The sequence below is a fragment of the Haliotis cracherodii genome, unplaced genomic scaffold (assembly GCF_022045235.1).
Source record: "Haliotis cracherodii isolate W230 unplaced genomic scaffold, xgHalCrac1.p SCAF_2, whole genome shotgun sequence".
Taxonomy (NCBI): domain Eukaryota; kingdom Metazoa; phylum Mollusca; class Gastropoda; order Lepetellida; family Haliotidae; genus Haliotis; species Haliotis cracherodii.
In genome coordinates, this window is record NW_027266275.1 from 10,373,547 (window position 1) to 10,390,910 (window position 17,364).

Below are 17,364 nucleotides of genomic sequence, written 5' to 3' on the forward strand. Positions count from 1 at the left end.
CACAACTGTGGCTTGTGTATAGTGTGAATTGATTAAAGAGTCACAGTGTGACTGCTCAAATCAGGACCGATGTATCGATATGTTATCGCTTTGGGGTGACAAAACAAGGCTCCCAGGTGAGGGATGACGCCTTTACCACTCGACTCTTGTGCCCTTCAGGACCATGTGATATACCCCAACATCATGAATCCTACCCTGAATGCCATGGTTGAACATAAGTTTAGTTGAACATGGTTATATAAGGTTGAACATGCCATGGTTGAACATAAATTTAGTTGAACATGGTTGAATAAGGTTGAACATGCCATGGTTGAACATAAATTTAGTTGAACATGGTTATATAAGGTTGAACATGCCATGGTTGAACATAAATTTAGTTGAAAATGGTTGAATAAGGTTGAACATGCCATGGTTGAACATAAATTTAGTTGAACATGGTTGAATAAGGTTGAACATGCCATGGTTGAACATAAATTTAGTTGACCATGGTTAGATAAAGCTGAACATAGTTATAATGGTTGAATAGGATTGAACATAGTTGGAATTGTTGAATAAGGATGAACATTGTTGAATATGGTTGAATAAGGTTGAATATAGTTGAACATAGTTGAATTTGGTTGATCATAGTTGAATAAGGTTGAACATGGTTGAATAAGGTTGAACATAATTGAAATAGTTGAATAAGGTTGAACATAGTTGAATATGGTTGAATAAGGTTAAACATAGTTGAATATGGTTGAATAAGGTTGAACAAAGTTGAATATGGTTGAATAAGATTGAACTCTAACATTAGACAAAGTAAGCGCAAGTGAGAAGTAATTTCTAACTTTGGGTGCCTGTCCCATTCAACTTCATTAACAGGTATACCCGCCAAGCTATATTGAGGCCAGACATTCATTATTATGTTTTCCGTTTCCTCATAAGGATGTTCTGTGACGGGCACGTTCTATATTTATCCACTTGATTAATACCTTTCCTACCAACGGCTGGTAAATAACAGTTGAATATCAGCAGATGAAGAAAAGTTAACATCGAAAGTCAAGTAAACTATGGATATATTTTGATTAAATTTGTATAATATATGAGCAACATAATGCTGTCATTACAGGTGAAAAAATTAATAAGTCGCATGGCCTTAGTATTGAGTGTAGAATTGTCTAGTATTCAAGGCCGTAGTTAACTTATTTTGGCAGGGGGGAGGGCAAATATTTGTATAAGTTTCACTTGTCCCCAACTTGATTCAAACAAAACTATATAAAATCTAGGGGGGCAACTGCCCGCTCCCCGGCTGGCTACGGCACTGGTATTGAGTGAATTTTGTTTAACGCCCCATTCAGCAATATCCAAGCCAAATGACGGCGGCCTGTAAATAATCGAGTCTGGGCTGAACCAGTGCATCGTCCCAAGTTGTCGGGGTACGATGACACACAATCAGCAGGGAAACAGAGTCTGACCACCCGATGCAAATTAGCTGGGACTCTTTTCTAACCAGGTCTCTACGGTTTGTTTGTTTGTTGTTGTTTAACGCCGCACCCAGCAACGTTCCAGATATATGACGGCGGTCTGTAATTAATACTGCCCTGACCAGACAACCCAGTGATTGATATTGTGAGCATCGATCTACGAAATTGAGACACGGTGACACTCATCAACCAAGTCAGCGAGACTGACCACCCATTCCCGTTAGTAGCCTTTTACGACAGGCATGGGTTGTTGAAGACCTAATTTAACCCGGACCTCAACAGGGGTGGGCCCCCCACATTACATATGTACGTGTCCACGTTTAATCAATCACGCACACGATTGAAACACTCGTAACTCATAGTGGTTGTGATGTCTTTATTTACAGTCTATACAAATTTCAACTCGCTGTATTGTTTGAAGGAGATGGACAAACAAACCTCTTGCCGCTTGTACATTTGTCCAATCGGTCGGTCTTGCTCTGGTTTGAAGTCAGCGTTCTTTCTTTAGGTGAATATATCATAACGGCGACTAAGTTAAAAAAATAGCCGTGCGTAATAAACAGCGTATAAACCAGTCACCAGTGACTTTGAGTTGTTTATTCAGACTAAAATAATCGCTTACATGTAACAGTGAATGTAACGTTAATGCATATACAAATACTCTTTGTCCCTAAGTGCGTCACGATAAATTTTATCAGTGTCTGTGAAAGACTTATTACAGTAATGCATATATTTCACTGTTACATGCCACCATATTTCAAACACTGTGATGTATGACTTAAACATGCGTTTTTTAAAAGGTGTGTTTTAAAAGATACTTCAAAAGTAGCCCCCGTGGAGATCCGAATTAGAATTGGACAACTCACGTGATCGGGTAGTCAGGCTCGCGGACTTGGTTGATGCATGCTATCGTATTCCGGGGTAGAATAGGTCTTCACCTGTGTTCGATGACACCTGGAGGCATCGTGGTGATCCAGCGCTCACTCGCACAAGTGATATCCCCACGCAATTGTGACCACCGGATGCTTTTCTTTAACTCCTTGTATCATCATGGGCATCAACACTCAACTCCCGGCTGCTGTTCCCGGAATTCCCACCGAGAAGCAAAATCTGTCAAAATCAGACCTCATGTATACTTTGAATACAAATTCCTAGCTAAAATATTTCAATACCAATATGTCACTCCTAATACCTCGTATGATACCGGGTGTTCGCGAAAATACAACACAACACATACCTTGTTCGAATGAAGGAGTATGGAACAGCCACCATCAAAGTTGCTTGTCATCTTTTATTCTACCATGAATTTGGAATTTACTCGATTCTGATTGGTCAATCAGAGACTATTAAATCACAATAAAGCCCCTCTGATTGAAACAGCTGGTTTGACGGCCGCATCACCGCGGAAGCTTATATTCATAGAATAGTACTATTTTCAGTCATTGTCGGTAGGCATATTTAAATAAGTATATCTACAATTACAGGTTATAGAATGCACAGATGCGGTTACTACAAATACAAGGATGTGTGGCAATACATTTCGTGCAGAAAAACGCGACAGAAATCAACAAAGGGAATGTATTTACGTTTTGGAGACAACAGAGAGCTTGAAATTTTGGCGCTTTTCTATATACGACTGTGACGTCATATCTTTTGCGTCACAATGAGCGATATGACGTCATAATGGTGACGCGCGATGTAGAGCTAAAGCCTTGGAAAGCTTGCTTTGTTTTCTTTAGCTTACCAAGTTGCCGTGCGTAGATGCTTTTAATGCCTGTCATAGTTCGAGTGAAGCATTACGGTGTAAACAAACTGCTTGAGTATATACAGCACCATATTTAGTTCGGTGATTCCGTAATTCAGATCGATAACCCACTGAAAACACTGAACTCAACCCATGCCGCTTCACTCAGTATATTTGCTAACATTAAAGAGTTCGCATTTTATTCAGTCATGGTAGAATGGAGAACCGCGCTAAATTTAACATTTGAAACCTCACGCTGCGCGTTCGGTTCCAAATTCAATTTAGCGGGGTTAAATCTACAGGTAACCTAGCTCTACATTGAAAACACAGTATGTTTATCTCCTAATTTATTCATTTATTTGTTTCCTGTTGCACATCAAAAATGAAGAAATGATGATTCTATAAATAGACAGTGATATGTATACAAGCAGTGATGGTGCTTGTCATTATTTAGTCTGTTGTTGGGCTTATCAGCCAAAACTGGAGACCATTCGTCAAGATACTTGTCAGTACTTCAATAGTCGAAACTGCAGATCGTGGGATCGAATCCAAGATCGTCCCGATTATGACCCTTGCAATGTTAGCACCATATTTGTTCTTATGGTTTTACCAATGTGGTAAACGTCTACGACCGGAGTCGCTTTGGGCATAGCTGCGACATTCATCTGACATGCCACGATATTTTGTTTGTTTGTTGTTTATCGCCGCACTCAGCAATATTCCAGCTATATGAGGGCTATCTGTAAATAATCGGGTCTGGATCAGACAATACAGTGATTGATGCCATGAGCATCGATCCACGCAACTGCGATGCGATGACATGTATCTACCAAGTCAGCGAGTCTGACCACCCGATCCCGTTGGTCGCCTCTTATGACAACGTCAACGCTAGAGAATAATCAGTCACGACAATCTGCAGAAATCTCCATTGGGCTTAAAGTGCCCATGAGTGATCAAACTTATCTGAATGGATCATTGAAAGTCATTGATGACATCCGGTGCTCGGGGAACGGTTCTGCACGTCCTGCTCTACCGATAGCATCCACTGTTCACAAAATTTTCATTAACGATGAAACCTTGATTGAAAACTTAATTGAAAGCAAAATGTGTTTTTCCGTGAAACTTGAGTAACACGTACACGTACTTAAGCAATTGTTTTTGTTTGTTTGTTGTTTAACGCCACATTCATCAATATCATAGGCATGTGACGGTGGTCTGTAAGTAATCGAGTCTGGACCAGACAATCCCGTGATTGACATCATGTGCATCGATCCTGGCAATTGGGAAACGATGACATGCATCAACCAAGTCAGCAAGCCTGAACACCCGATCCCGTTAGTCGCCGCTTACTACAAGCAAGCATGGGTTACTGAAGACCTATTCTACCTTCACGGGGATGCCATGATGTAAATTCCAATGCGTCACTCACTCAGATCAAATCCAAAACGTTGTTTTCTTCCTTTGTCGCCAAGAACTCTGCTAGAAAGCCCGTTTTCGTTCTCTTCCAATATGACTGAATATTTATATTTGATTTTGTTCCCAGCTGCCGATACAGAAGAAAGTGACCATGTTGGTCGATCTTTAGGATCATGGGATCGTCGTTTGCGGAAGCGAAGGCGGAAACACTCACAGCGCATGTCCATGTCAGAACCGGAAGTTTACAGAAGCCAATATGAAATGGAGAGACAACTGGTAAGGCCATGTTAATGTTCACGACTGTTTTAAATCCTGACAACATTTTAGTACCCTGTTTCAGTGGATAAGAAAGACGATATGCTCCTCTTTAAGAACGCGTGGCAACTGGTTCAGATAAGCTCGCATGATCTCATTTACATGAGCCTTGCGTACTCGTAACCACAAAGGCGTATCTCTATAAACAGCGAGCAATGCGCTATCTTAAGGTTCTATTATTGTATGAAGATTTACTCTCATCTCAGCATTAAGATTATACTTGTGAGGAGGTCATCCACTTAACAGTCTCGCAGCTATGGTAAAGACAGACGTCATGTATTTGTGCACTACAACAACACGTGGCCCAAGGGACCGAAGCCAAAAGCTTTAGGCCTCTCCTCTGGCAGTCAGCACCATACCCGTGCTCGTGGGTTTCACCGAAGTGGTAAACGTCCGAGACCTGCATCACTTCGGGCTTTCCTCCCACATTAAGCTGACACGCCGTGATATGACTGGAATACTGTTAAAAGCGGCGTTCAACCAAACTCACTCACTCACTCTCCTCTGGCAGAATGTCTGAAGCTACGACTGACGTAAGTCTATGCTAAAGTATAGGAATTCTGATTGGATATTAAAACCTAAGAGTTCTTCTTTTAATGATATATTTCAAAATTGTATAAAAGCGATCGACGATCGAAACAAATGTAAAACAGTTAAGTCATATTTTCAAAATGATCACTTCAAAGTAAGATCGCTTTGGCGAAATTATGATATAAATATATAACAAGAAAGACATCTGATCCTATGATGCCCCTTTTAATGGCAGGTCAAATATTTCCCTTCGCATGTATTCTGAGATTAGTAACATTAATAGAAATGATAAAGTTATGATTAAAATCCATTTTGTGAAATTTAGGATTCGTTGATACTAAAAACAAATACAACACCCAAGTACAAGTTGACAGGTTTATTTCATTATTCAAATAGCGTTTTTTACATCCTGTTGAATTATCCTCGGTGAATAGTCGAATAAGATGTAGTAGTAGCCTTGTAAAGTGGTCGTTGACATAGAAAGAATGACTAGTAACAGTGGTTGTTGTAGTCGTTCACAGAGAGAAGTAACAGTAGTAGTATGAATCGTCGTAGTAGCTGTAGCAATTGCAGTATTAGTAGTGCGAGTAGTTAGTTTCAAATTGTTCTCTATTATTATTATAATTATTTACAGATTAATATAAAAAATGCAGCTTGTTAGGCTCATCATCAGCTAAGGGCCCTTGGCCCCTCTACACGCAGCCAAGACAGCGAATCGGATTTCTCCGAGGAAGCACTGCTTTGTCAAATCCACCCAGAAGTTTTCGAAGAATGTGAAGACTCCCCAACCCTGCAGCCTTCTACATTACCCGGATTGTCAGAAGGGCTGTATTCCTGGTAGCAAACCCGGGTACTCTCCAAATGTCAGTCAACAGATTGGGAGGTACCAAACCTAAGGGACCGAGAACAATAAGGAGTCGGGCAACTTGGTACTTGGGATGCAAGCCTGCCATTTCGAAAGCGAGGTCTGCATATTTGCCATGTTTTTCCTGAATCATGTCCATCACATTGGTGTCAAAAGGGACAGAAAATTCAATAATATAAATGATTTCATTGGATTATTAATTATCGGACACGATCGGGTTTGTTGGCCTGGATACGTTTGAGGCCGTACACGGGCCTATTCCAAAGAGTTTTGTTTTTATCATTTTCTATGACGCCCTCTACATATTCCGGGTCATACCATGGATGGACCTCTGTGTCAAAACCAGAAGCAGTACAGAACCATCAACAAAATTAACACTGACATTTAGATTATGCCCCACATCCTTGGCCCGTTTAAGAAAACTGTGGAATGCCTTGTTTTCATAATAAATAGGGACTTGCTTCACAAGAGGATCATCAGACAAATAAATGTGTGTAAAAGTGCACGAAACAAATCAGTCATGAACAGCCCCAACGTCAATTTAACGACGCCCTCCCATAATGATCGGTAAATATAAGCGATTGAGGGAAGAGCGTGGGTGTATTAATATTATTATTATTCCGCCGCTGCAAAGCAAAACTTCAAGCAAACAGACCGCCTCCGTGGTCTAGTGGATAAAGCGTCTGGCCGTTGGTTCAATCCCCGTCAGGATCACACCAAAAGATATGGCACAATATGGCACTTGTTGTTGCCCTGACTGGCGCCTATCGTGAAGGGGGTGATGCATGGACTTGTCGGCTCAGGTTCGGTATACTGTGTTAAGTGGGTGTCCATGTTAAACTGCACTTAATTGTGTTAAAATCCCAGTGGGCTAACACAACTAGTCTGGACTAGTACAAGCAGGCACACACACAGGCGCGTGCGTACATGCACGCCGCTACACAAGTGAAATAATCTCAACGCTACCTTAAACCCCATTCAGCGTCGCCTCACATTCAAGCAAGCATGGTCAAAGTTATTTCCCTTTGATTGACTGTTACGTGGCGTATTTGGGCAAGTGACAGAACCGTTTCAGCGTAAGCGTGAATTTGTCTCTAGACATGTTCAAATTCTCACTTGTCCCTGATGTCCACTACTGGTCAACCAATGGGGATGCTGGTTAGGCTAGGTCAACAGTAACCAATGCTATATTAGAGGCGACTAATTTGGATCGGTTGGTAAGACTCTCTGACTTTGTTGATAGCATGTCACCGTCTTCGACAGCATGTGGTATTGACCACAGTACCGTGGTATAGCTGAAGTATTGCTAAATAAGGGGTTAACAAAAAAAACCGAATTATTTGTTAAACTAATAAAACGTGACAGCAAGATGCTAGACATGCTGAATTCACACGATCCATATAACCTGAAATAAATGTTGAACCTCGTTAAGGCAAAGTTCTTGAAACCATTATTGATTCGAGTCATACGTATTTCGAGACAAGCGGAGTATTGATGCTAGACCAGTGTGCTCCGCAGAGGGTTCTCAGCGCTACAGCTTTCGTAAGTGATTGTTAAAGGAGGCTAAGAACGTCTTATAGCTAAGACAGCTTTGTGGAACGGGCTAAGAATTCAGCCGAGTTTCATCGTTTAGGGCGTTATGTCGAGTCAACAGAGTTCGAGTTAACAAGGTCTCATTGTTCAAGATAAAATAACGATAACCATATATCGTTCACATCTCTTTATTACCAAATAAACAACAGATCATATCATATCAAATATAAAAAAATGATAAATTTCAGAAAGAGTATTAAACTATTTGGACCAGGTATTTCTTTAAACGCACTTATCGATTTAGGCCAGTCAATCTCATCGGTTAATTGGGTGTTGCTCCTTCAGCGTGATGTAACTAGGGCCATTTAATGGTATTTGTAATTAGTCAATCCAAAGGTGCTTCCCGTATCTCAGCAATGCGAAAACAGACGTGCTTTTTCCCGGAGAAAGTAATGCTATATAATCCAATAGCGTGCATTTCCATTCTCAAGGACTTTGCTGTTTCAACAGCCAAATTAACGAACTAACATCTTAACTCTCAGAGCCACGTGGGCGAATGAGATTCACGTTTCGAGACACTGGAGCTGCACTTGCATATTACAGAAATGCGTGCCAAGACTCAATAGAATAAAGATTTATAGCGGTCCTTGAGATAACATTTTTTATATTATTTTTTGAAAACTGTCTTTGCACAGCATTTGAGTGCAAGCATTCAATCTTTTTGTTGTCTCAAACCCGGGATACGAGTAAAGAATATTAATTAAAATTAAGTTGTTTTCTATGATGGAATACTAAAATAGTTTTTCTTGGCATATTAATCATATGTCAAATGAACAGATTGCCTATGGATATTAGACATTATGAGGTACTGCGGCTAAGTATTTTAGTTCTGGTACTCCCTACAACACTAAAGAGAAAAAGACGGAACAATAACAAATATTGTGACATTTTACACTATTTACATTGTCATGGTAACAACAACAACAACAACGATGATGATGATGATGATGATGATGATGATGATGAACAAGAAATTCAGGGTATTTACACCCTCACTCGAAGAATCGTGTCAGACAATATATATCCCACCACCCTCGCTCTTCCCTCAATTGCTTATATTGCTTTATCCACTAGACCACATAGGCATGATAACTACAAAACTCTTTGGAATAGGCCCGTATACAGTCCCAGACGTATCCAGGCCAACACACCTGATCTTGTCCTTTTTGATAAATCCAATGAAATCATTTATATTATTGACTTTTCTGTCCCTTTTGACTCTAATGTGATGGACAAGATTCAGGAAAAACATGGCAAATATGCAGACCTCGCTTTCGAAATGTCACGCTTGTATCCAAAGTACTAAGTTGCCCGACTCATTGTTCTCGGTGCCTTAGGTTTGGTACCTCCCAATCTGTTGACTGACATTGGGAGAGTACCCGGGTTTGCTACCAGGAATACAGCCCTTCTGACAAATTTGGGTAATGCAGAAGGCTGCAAGGTTGGGGAGTATTCACATTCTCCGAAAACTTCTGGGTGGATTTGACTAGGCAGTTCTTCCTGGGAGAAGTCCTATTCACTGTTTGGGCTGCGTGTTGAGGGGACATTATAATAATAATAATTGTTCTCGTTGCCGTTGGTTTTGTACCTCCAAATATGTTGACTGACATTGGGACAGTACCCGGGTTTGCTACCAGTAATACAGCCCTTCTGTTAATCAGGGTAATGCAGAAGGCTGCAGTGCTGGGTAGTCGGCATTTGTTAAATGTTGCATTCCATGCACTATGTAGTTTCTCAAAGCGCACTTTTTAATCCGGTCAATGGATCAGTGTGCACTCAACAATCATTCTCAGCTCCCTGGGGAGTATACAACCCAAGCTGCCTGTGAGGCGATAGCAGCCACATTGCAGTCTCATCCTACCGGTTACCCTTCACTGCTGAGTGAACAGAGGTACATTTCGAACAAAGCCACCTGCCCAAGGATACACTACATGTGTTACATGTGTAGGGAGGACCGAATCCCTAGAAACTCTCACGAGCCAAGCTGCCAAACACGATCACCTATCCAAGGAGTCTCCGCGAACAACGTTGCTTAACTTCATCTGACAGAACGCAGAAAATAAAATTCAACAAATTTCGTCATACTCATGGATGTACCCTCGTCTGTATTTCAGGAACAAACATTGCCTGGTTTTCACAACAATCAGGACCGACTTGGTCTCATAGACTATGATGCTGTCATCCGTGAACATCGTTCCCGTCTCATACAACGACCCTCTGAGGCGACGTTGTTGCCGAAGATAGAAGTTGCCGAGAAGCCGGAGAGGAGGCCGGGCCGGCGAGAGAGCGTCACCGAGAGGCCGCTACACCTCCCACCTATAAATAACAAAGATGGCGACGTTGATGACACCGGAAGAAGCCCAAAACCGGAAATACGACCTGTCAGCAAAACTGCCAAGGTATGAAATAAACTGCTTTCTGATTACCTTAAGTTAAACGTCAATTATGCACATACCGCTCCTTCGCTGTTTGTTAGCGTTTCATTGTAAACCTGGCATTGGCCTTTAAGCTGACGTTCCTGAAAAATATAGTTTTGTAGTCATGACTAGTCACCCTTTTGCATGTCATCTGTCGACAATTATCCGGGTCTCCGTTTCTGTTAGGGGGTGTACCTTGCCCCTAGCCCCATCAGATCCCGTCACCATGTGGGGGAGGATGGGCGGACATTACCCGAGGTGTCTGACACTCAGAGGGGGCAGACAAGGGAAGAAAGGGTCAGCGAGGACCTCGCTAAGATGCAGATTGGTGAGTATTGGTGAAGCTGGTCTTGACCTGTCCTTCCAGGGTTAAAAAAAGTTTCAATTTTGCAATTCTTGAATGAACAATACCCAGTCCTTGAGATCCATTGGCAGTCCCTGTATAGTGTAGAGGGTAAGCATGAACGTGTGGTAGCCAGTGAATGGAAACAGGGTCATCGGTCCAAGCCATCGAGTGAGTGAGTGAGTCAGGTTTTACGATGCTTTTAGCGATATTCTAGCTATATCACGGGCTCCAAAGATTGTATCCATGTCGGGAATCGAACCCGGTTCTTCGGCGTGACGAGCGAACGCTTTAACCACTGGGCTACACCCAGTCACAGAGCCTGACCACCCGATCCCGTTTAGTCGGCTCTGACGAAACGCCTTGGAGGCCTATTCTGATTCATACTTATATAAATGTACTTTAACATCACACTATTTTCCTGATTAGTAACTCATAACACGGAATAATTTGATAATATTTAATCAATTTTATTTGAGTTTTGATATGTTACTTTATTTTTTGTGGTCTAATAGAATCGCAACGTAATGTATTTGAAGGTTTCTGCTTTGAATGCTAAACAGAGTACCGGCGTAAGATCATGGAGCGGGAGGGACGCAAGACCATAGCGGAGGAGCTGGACAGCAAGGGGCGGAGGGACTTCGTCTTCACCGAGGCCGACCTCAACCCCATGTTCATATTGGTCCAGGTGCTGGAGCGGGGGCAGTACTTTGTAAGTTTTCCAAACATGTTTCAATGTGTAATCTGTAAAGTATTGAAGCATATTCAGAAAATTTTGATTCCTGATTGTTAATTGTTTTGTCTAAAACCTACCTCGTATAGTTGCTGTTGGATGGAATTGCGCCAGAATTCCCTTTGTAGAGTTGCGTCCCTTGGGCACTCCAGGAACCGATGATAGTGGGTGTATTAGCACCATACCCCTGCTCGTGGGTTTCACCGAAGTGGTAAACGTCTTAGACCTGCACCACTTCGGACTTTCCTTTCACATTAAGCTGACACGCCGTGATATAACGGGGATATTGCTCAAAGCGGCGTTAAACCAACTTCACTCATTCACTCTTGCATGGTGTAGACGGCAAATAGGCAAAATAAGTATTACAACAGGAGAACATTAACGCCAAGAGCTTTCAAATTAACATGTTAGTACCTCTATGAAACCACTGGCTGTTTTATGCTGCTGAACCAACACTAGACAGGGAATTCGGTATTTGATGGTAAATACTTTTTTATTTGAAGTTATTACAAAATGACCAAGAGATTGATCACACAAACATTTGGAAATGTTATCACATACTTAGATGTCCTTGTAGATTTATGCATGATTTCATCAAGACTGTGCTTAAAGGAATTACTGTTCAAAGTGGCGTTAATCATGCTTACTATACATGAACTTCTTGTACGACAGTACACCTGCCATAAACATAGATAACTATTACCCTACTCGCGAAAAGGGTTAACTGTGGAATGCTACTTTAAGTACATTTACTATGACGTAGATGTGAAACACAATGCTAAACATGGTTAGGTCTTTTAAAAAAAATTGATTTGGGAGATATTGTGGGGATTCTTTGTTTGTTGTTTAACGTTGCACTCAGCACTATTCCACCTATATCACGGCGGTCTGTAAATAATCGCGTCTGGACCATACAATCCAGTGATTCACATCATGAGCATCGATCCACGCAATTGGGATACGATGACATGCATCAACCAAGCCAGCTAGCCTGACCAACCGATTCCGTTAGTCGCCTCTTACGACAAGCATAGTCGCCTTTGTGGATATTATCATGTTAAGATACGAAAACTTTTTACGACCAACAAAGGTGCTTAACATGTGCCTCGAGGCCCCCTGTCAACTTGCGCTTGTTCTAAGGAGCGACTAATTTAAATAGATCAGGTTTTGGCCGCAGCGGATTTTGCGTGTCATCGTACCCCGACGGCGTGATACGGTGCTCATAATATCAGTCACTGGTTTGGATGGTTCAGTTTCGACTGTTTACTGGCCGTCGTCATGTAGCTCGAATATTGATAATTGTGGCGTTCAACAACAAACACACTATTACAGGCCTATATGTTCACAATGCAGTCTTGTGCATATAGAATTGTTGTCCTGAGACAAATTACATTATCTTACATATAAATGTCGGATTCTGATTGGCTGAAACCAATTCTATTATTTTCAATGTACTTCATTAACATGTAAGGTACATTTCTTATGGTCCTTACATGTATTGCCGAACTGTCGGTATTACATTTGCAACATACCATCCGCAATGTTGTATCCGGAGTATTCTCCGGATATTTACGATATGATCCGAATGAAACAGATCAAGGGGCAATAATTGTATTCTTACCGATTCGGATTAAAACATGCATGCAATATAGTCAGGTGTGCGGTAGGATAAATTCGTTGTCTCCCCGAGAACGGTAGACAGCTAATAATCAAGCAGGCCTTTGGCTCGCTGCTCATGCTGTCAACCACTAGTTTGCCTGGCCCACTTTCTGTTATATTAAGGCTGCGTCATATAAGTACATTTATCAGGGGTACTGCTATATTTGACATTTTGACAAAACTGGGTGGACAAAAATGGAAATGGGTACATACATCTAGCGTCAGTGCCTAGTCACATGACAACATCTCCAAGAAATCACTCTCAGTCTCGGGACAATCACAATATCCCTACCAAAAGTTGAGTAGTATTGGATCCATGTAGATGTCTCCATCTCCAACACTCACTCACTCAACTCCAACAACTTATGCTAGTCGTAAAAGACGACTCAATGAAAAAGGTGGTCGAGCTTAGGGACTTGATTGCGTACCCTTGTACCCGGCGTGGATCGTTATCACAATATTAATCACTTGTTTGTCGGGTTCTCGATTATTTACAGACCGCCATAACATAGCTGGAATATTGCTGTGTGCGGCGTTAAACAACATACAACAAACACTCCCTCTATGCTAATCCATCACTTCTTACTCCCAGGGCGTGAGCAATACGATCTACCCAGAGCAGCCGAGTCTGAGTCTAGTGAGCAATGGCGCCGAGTGTATAGTGTTGTCCAAGAAGCTCTTTCTAGAGAGATCCAGCGAGGCCGGCATGCGGCATGTCAGACATACTGTAAGTAGAAAAAGGCCATCCCCATTATCACTAGCCGACTGTAGTAACGCGGCCATCTGTCTTCTGTCACCTCCTTGGTTTTCCTAATGAGTCGAATTCAGCAGGTTTATGTAAATGAGCCGGTCTTCGTGCAATAAAGAATTCGAATGCTTGGATCAAGGACGGGTGGCATTTCTCATAACGAGTTTTACCGATAAGAAAAGAAACATGTATTTTAATGATACACTGCCGCCGCATCGTGTCCACGATTGATCACAATGCCAAAGTAGCCGAGTTCAAGGCTTTCCTAAAATGACAAAACGAAAATGGTGATGTATTACTACAGCTGTCAAAGTTATTTGAACACGTTCTAATCAGAAAAGGATTAATGTTTGCCGATTGATGGATATCTAAATGTTATTTTTGATAATTAATTAAAATGGGTTTGAAGGAAGTCTTCGAGTCTGATAATATGGTAGATGATACAAAATGCCGTGTTTGTGTGGTTTGTCCGCGGTGGGTTAATGAGCAGATTCTCAATCCTTCCTAACACCGATATTATACAGTGCACCCTCTTCAGTCGACACACCTGAATCCCCTATCATTAACACAAACATGTTATGTGAGAAAGCAGTACTTAATCCGAACTCTTCATTATCCGCCACTCCCTGTCAATAGTCTCCTTCCCCTTTTCATATGAGTGAGTGAATGAGTGAGTGTGGCATTATGCCGCTTTAAGCAATATTCCAGCAATATCACAGCGGGGGAAACCAGAAATGAGCTTCAAACATTGTACCCATGTCGGGAATCGAACCCGGGTCTTCGGCGTGACGATCGAACGCTTTAACTACTAGGCTAGAAAACTGTCGCTTTACCACTTCAAACTTAAGGTCAAAACCATAACCCTTTCTAATTTGTTTCATTCTTAGCCACCATCAAACATCTTTTGTCCGGCAGTTTGGTAATACCAAAAATAATCACCGTTTCTGCAAGTTCTGTAAGAAGCGTAATAAAATTCCTACGTATACCAAAGGAAGTAAGTGACATGTATTGAAGCATGTAACATGGAGAGACACGGCGTGCTCATATTTGGGATGGGGGGCACGGGTGGCCCAGTCGTCTAGGGCGCCGCGATTCGCTGTGCAGTGTTGCGTCCCTTGGGCACGCCAAAAACCTATGCTTGTGGGTTCGAATCCCGGTTCGCCCCGATTATGTTTCTAGGTTTGTCAGCACCATACCCGTGCTCGTGGGTTTCACCGAAGTGGTAAACGTCTGAGACCGGCATCACGTCGGGCTTTCCTCCCACATTAAGCTGACACGCCGTGATGTAACTGGAATACTGTTAAAAGCGGCGTTAAACCACACTCACTCCTGTTTGGGGTACATGTAGTTATAACTTTCTGGAAGTGTTTTCCCTCTCTAATCTGCATCTTAGGGAGCGCTGACCCTTTCTTCTCTTGTCTGTTTCCTCTGAGTATCAAGTATCTTGGGTAACGTAAGTCCTTCCTGCCGTGGAGCCAGCGTCTGATGGGACAAGGCATGCCAAAACACTGTAAACACAAAACGCTTTCCGTAATCTCAAGATATCTCTGCCAAAAGTCCATTGTATGACTGTATGATGAGCATGTGTTTATGAATCGCTGTCAAATAGTGATGATACCAGGTCTTTAATCCTGGCCCACCGGTGGCATTCGTCACAAACACATGCCAAGGCAAGTCAAAATGCGTATCATACAACTTTTAAGTCTTTACTGAGGCCTTGAAGGTAAATGTTAAATGGTCTAAACATGCCAGGAAACACGAATCTCTACATATATAATGGTTTTTTCAAAGTTAATTATTTTAGAGTGAGGTACTTAAATAACATTTCAAGAACTCTTTCATATAAATACATAAATATTAACAGAAACGAGCTGGTGACAGTGATTCCAGATCATGTACACAAGACAGAATGGCTGCCAGCGATCATGAAGTGCATTGGCAGTAGAACGTGTCACAACGAAATAAAGGAGACATGTGCCACCTTCATGGTCTGGCTATCAACAACACTGTAACGCTGAAACTGACGTCGGGCCTCGTTGCATGGTGTTAGATTGTCATTTGGACTAATTCTTACCTCCATGAAACAAATCGTGTCTGGGTCAGGGTGTCTCGTTGTGTCCACAGAGGGATGGTATAGATGGCGCTGGTTTCGTACCATGTTCAAAATCTCGTTCATTACCATCTAGAAAGAGTTTGTGTACAAAGAAAAACGGTGGATGTTCTCTCAAAAAGGTGGTTAGTTGAGGCTTATTTTATTGAAATATGTCATGACATTTGCTCCAAGGTCAAGGTCATATTGGTTGTCATATTGCTACTAACAGAGTATGTTTCCATGGTAACAAAGACAGTTTGGAGAAGGTGGTTAGTATTACTGCCCATGCAAAAGATACATTATTATTGTTTTTGTAAGTTTAAAAGAAATCAATATTATTCGTAATTAGTCAACCCGTGAAGATCCGGGGTGGAATAGATCTTCAGCAACCCATGCTTGCCGTAAAAGACGACTATGCTCGTTGTAAGAGGCGCCTAACGGGATCGGGTGGTCGGGCTCGCTTACTTGGTTGATGCATGTCATCGTATCCCAATTGCGTGGATCGAGGCTTATGATGTGAATCACTGGATTGTCTGGTCCAGACTCGATTATATACAGACCGCCGTCATATAGCTGGAATATTTCTGAGTGCGGCGTTAAACAACAAACAAACAAAGAATACCCACAACATCCCCCCATCCAACAACAAAGAAACAAACGTAATTAATCACTGGCTAGTTTGTGTCTCATTGATGAGGCAATGGTGTCAGTGTGCATCTTACCTTTCCATTTCTTACTTTACAGGAATGTCCCTTCCCAGATGAAGTAGAACTTCAGAAGAACCTGAAAGACTATGTCAACTGGGAGGCCCACCGCGCCAAGATCTACCGTCGCCTCGTCAGGCAAAAACAGAAGCATCACGCCAAGAAGAAACAGTTTTTGCCTCAGTATGTTGGACAGTACAGCTTCAGAACGGGTCCTTTATGATAACTTGTAGGTGTAATGGACAATATTGAACGTTTAGTGCTGAAATTTCATTTTGGGACCATGTAACACCTATGCAACGATACAAGAGTTGGATCATTTAACACATATTGTTGTTTTTATTGCATTAACGGTTTTGTGTCCAAATACACATACATATTCACAGACATAAGATACGGCCATTTGCTCATGCCTTCCATACTAATCGTATTGGTCTTCATTGGCTCGTGACGGTCTAAACATCTCTTCACGCATCAACCCCAATTTCACATTTTCAGCGTTACATCATGGCAAGCTCAATGACGTGTGTCAACGGTCCCTTTGCTACCAAATACAGCAAGGAACACCGGTTGATTTTCAGTCATGTTTTGTTTGTGAATAAACCCGTTGCATAACGGTTTCTGGGTGTAAATATGGAGGACACTGCTTGTAAGAACAGCACAGATCACCAGCTAACCAAAGCGTAACTCCCAAACCGATAAACTTTTCTGCTGCTGATGTCGTCATATTTTGATACCTTC

At 41.8% G+C, this 17,364-nt stretch overlaps 1 protein-coding gene across 1 annotated transcript in view; it reads left to right on the plus strand.

Moving 5' to 3' along the window:
- Positions 1 to 17,118, plus strand: part of LOC139469001 (uncharacterized) — a 65,480-nt gene extending 48,362 nt beyond the window's left edge. The window contains exons 14-19 of the mRNA XM_071251136.1: positions 4,751 to 4,899; positions 10,042 to 10,326; positions 10,531 to 10,672; positions 11,251 to 11,399; positions 13,672 to 13,806; positions 16,664 to 17,118. Of these exons, the coding sequence (XP_071107237.1) occupies positions 4,751 to 4,899; positions 10,042 to 10,326; positions 10,531 to 10,672; positions 11,251 to 11,399; positions 13,672 to 13,806; positions 16,664 to 16,846 (1,043 nt within the window). The 3' untranslated portion in view covers positions 16,847 to 17,118. The remainder of the gene's footprint in view (positions 1 to 4,750; positions 4,900 to 10,041; positions 10,327 to 10,530; positions 10,673 to 11,250; positions 11,400 to 13,671; positions 13,807 to 16,663) is intronic.
- Positions 17,119 to 17,364: the final 246 nt, after the last annotated feature.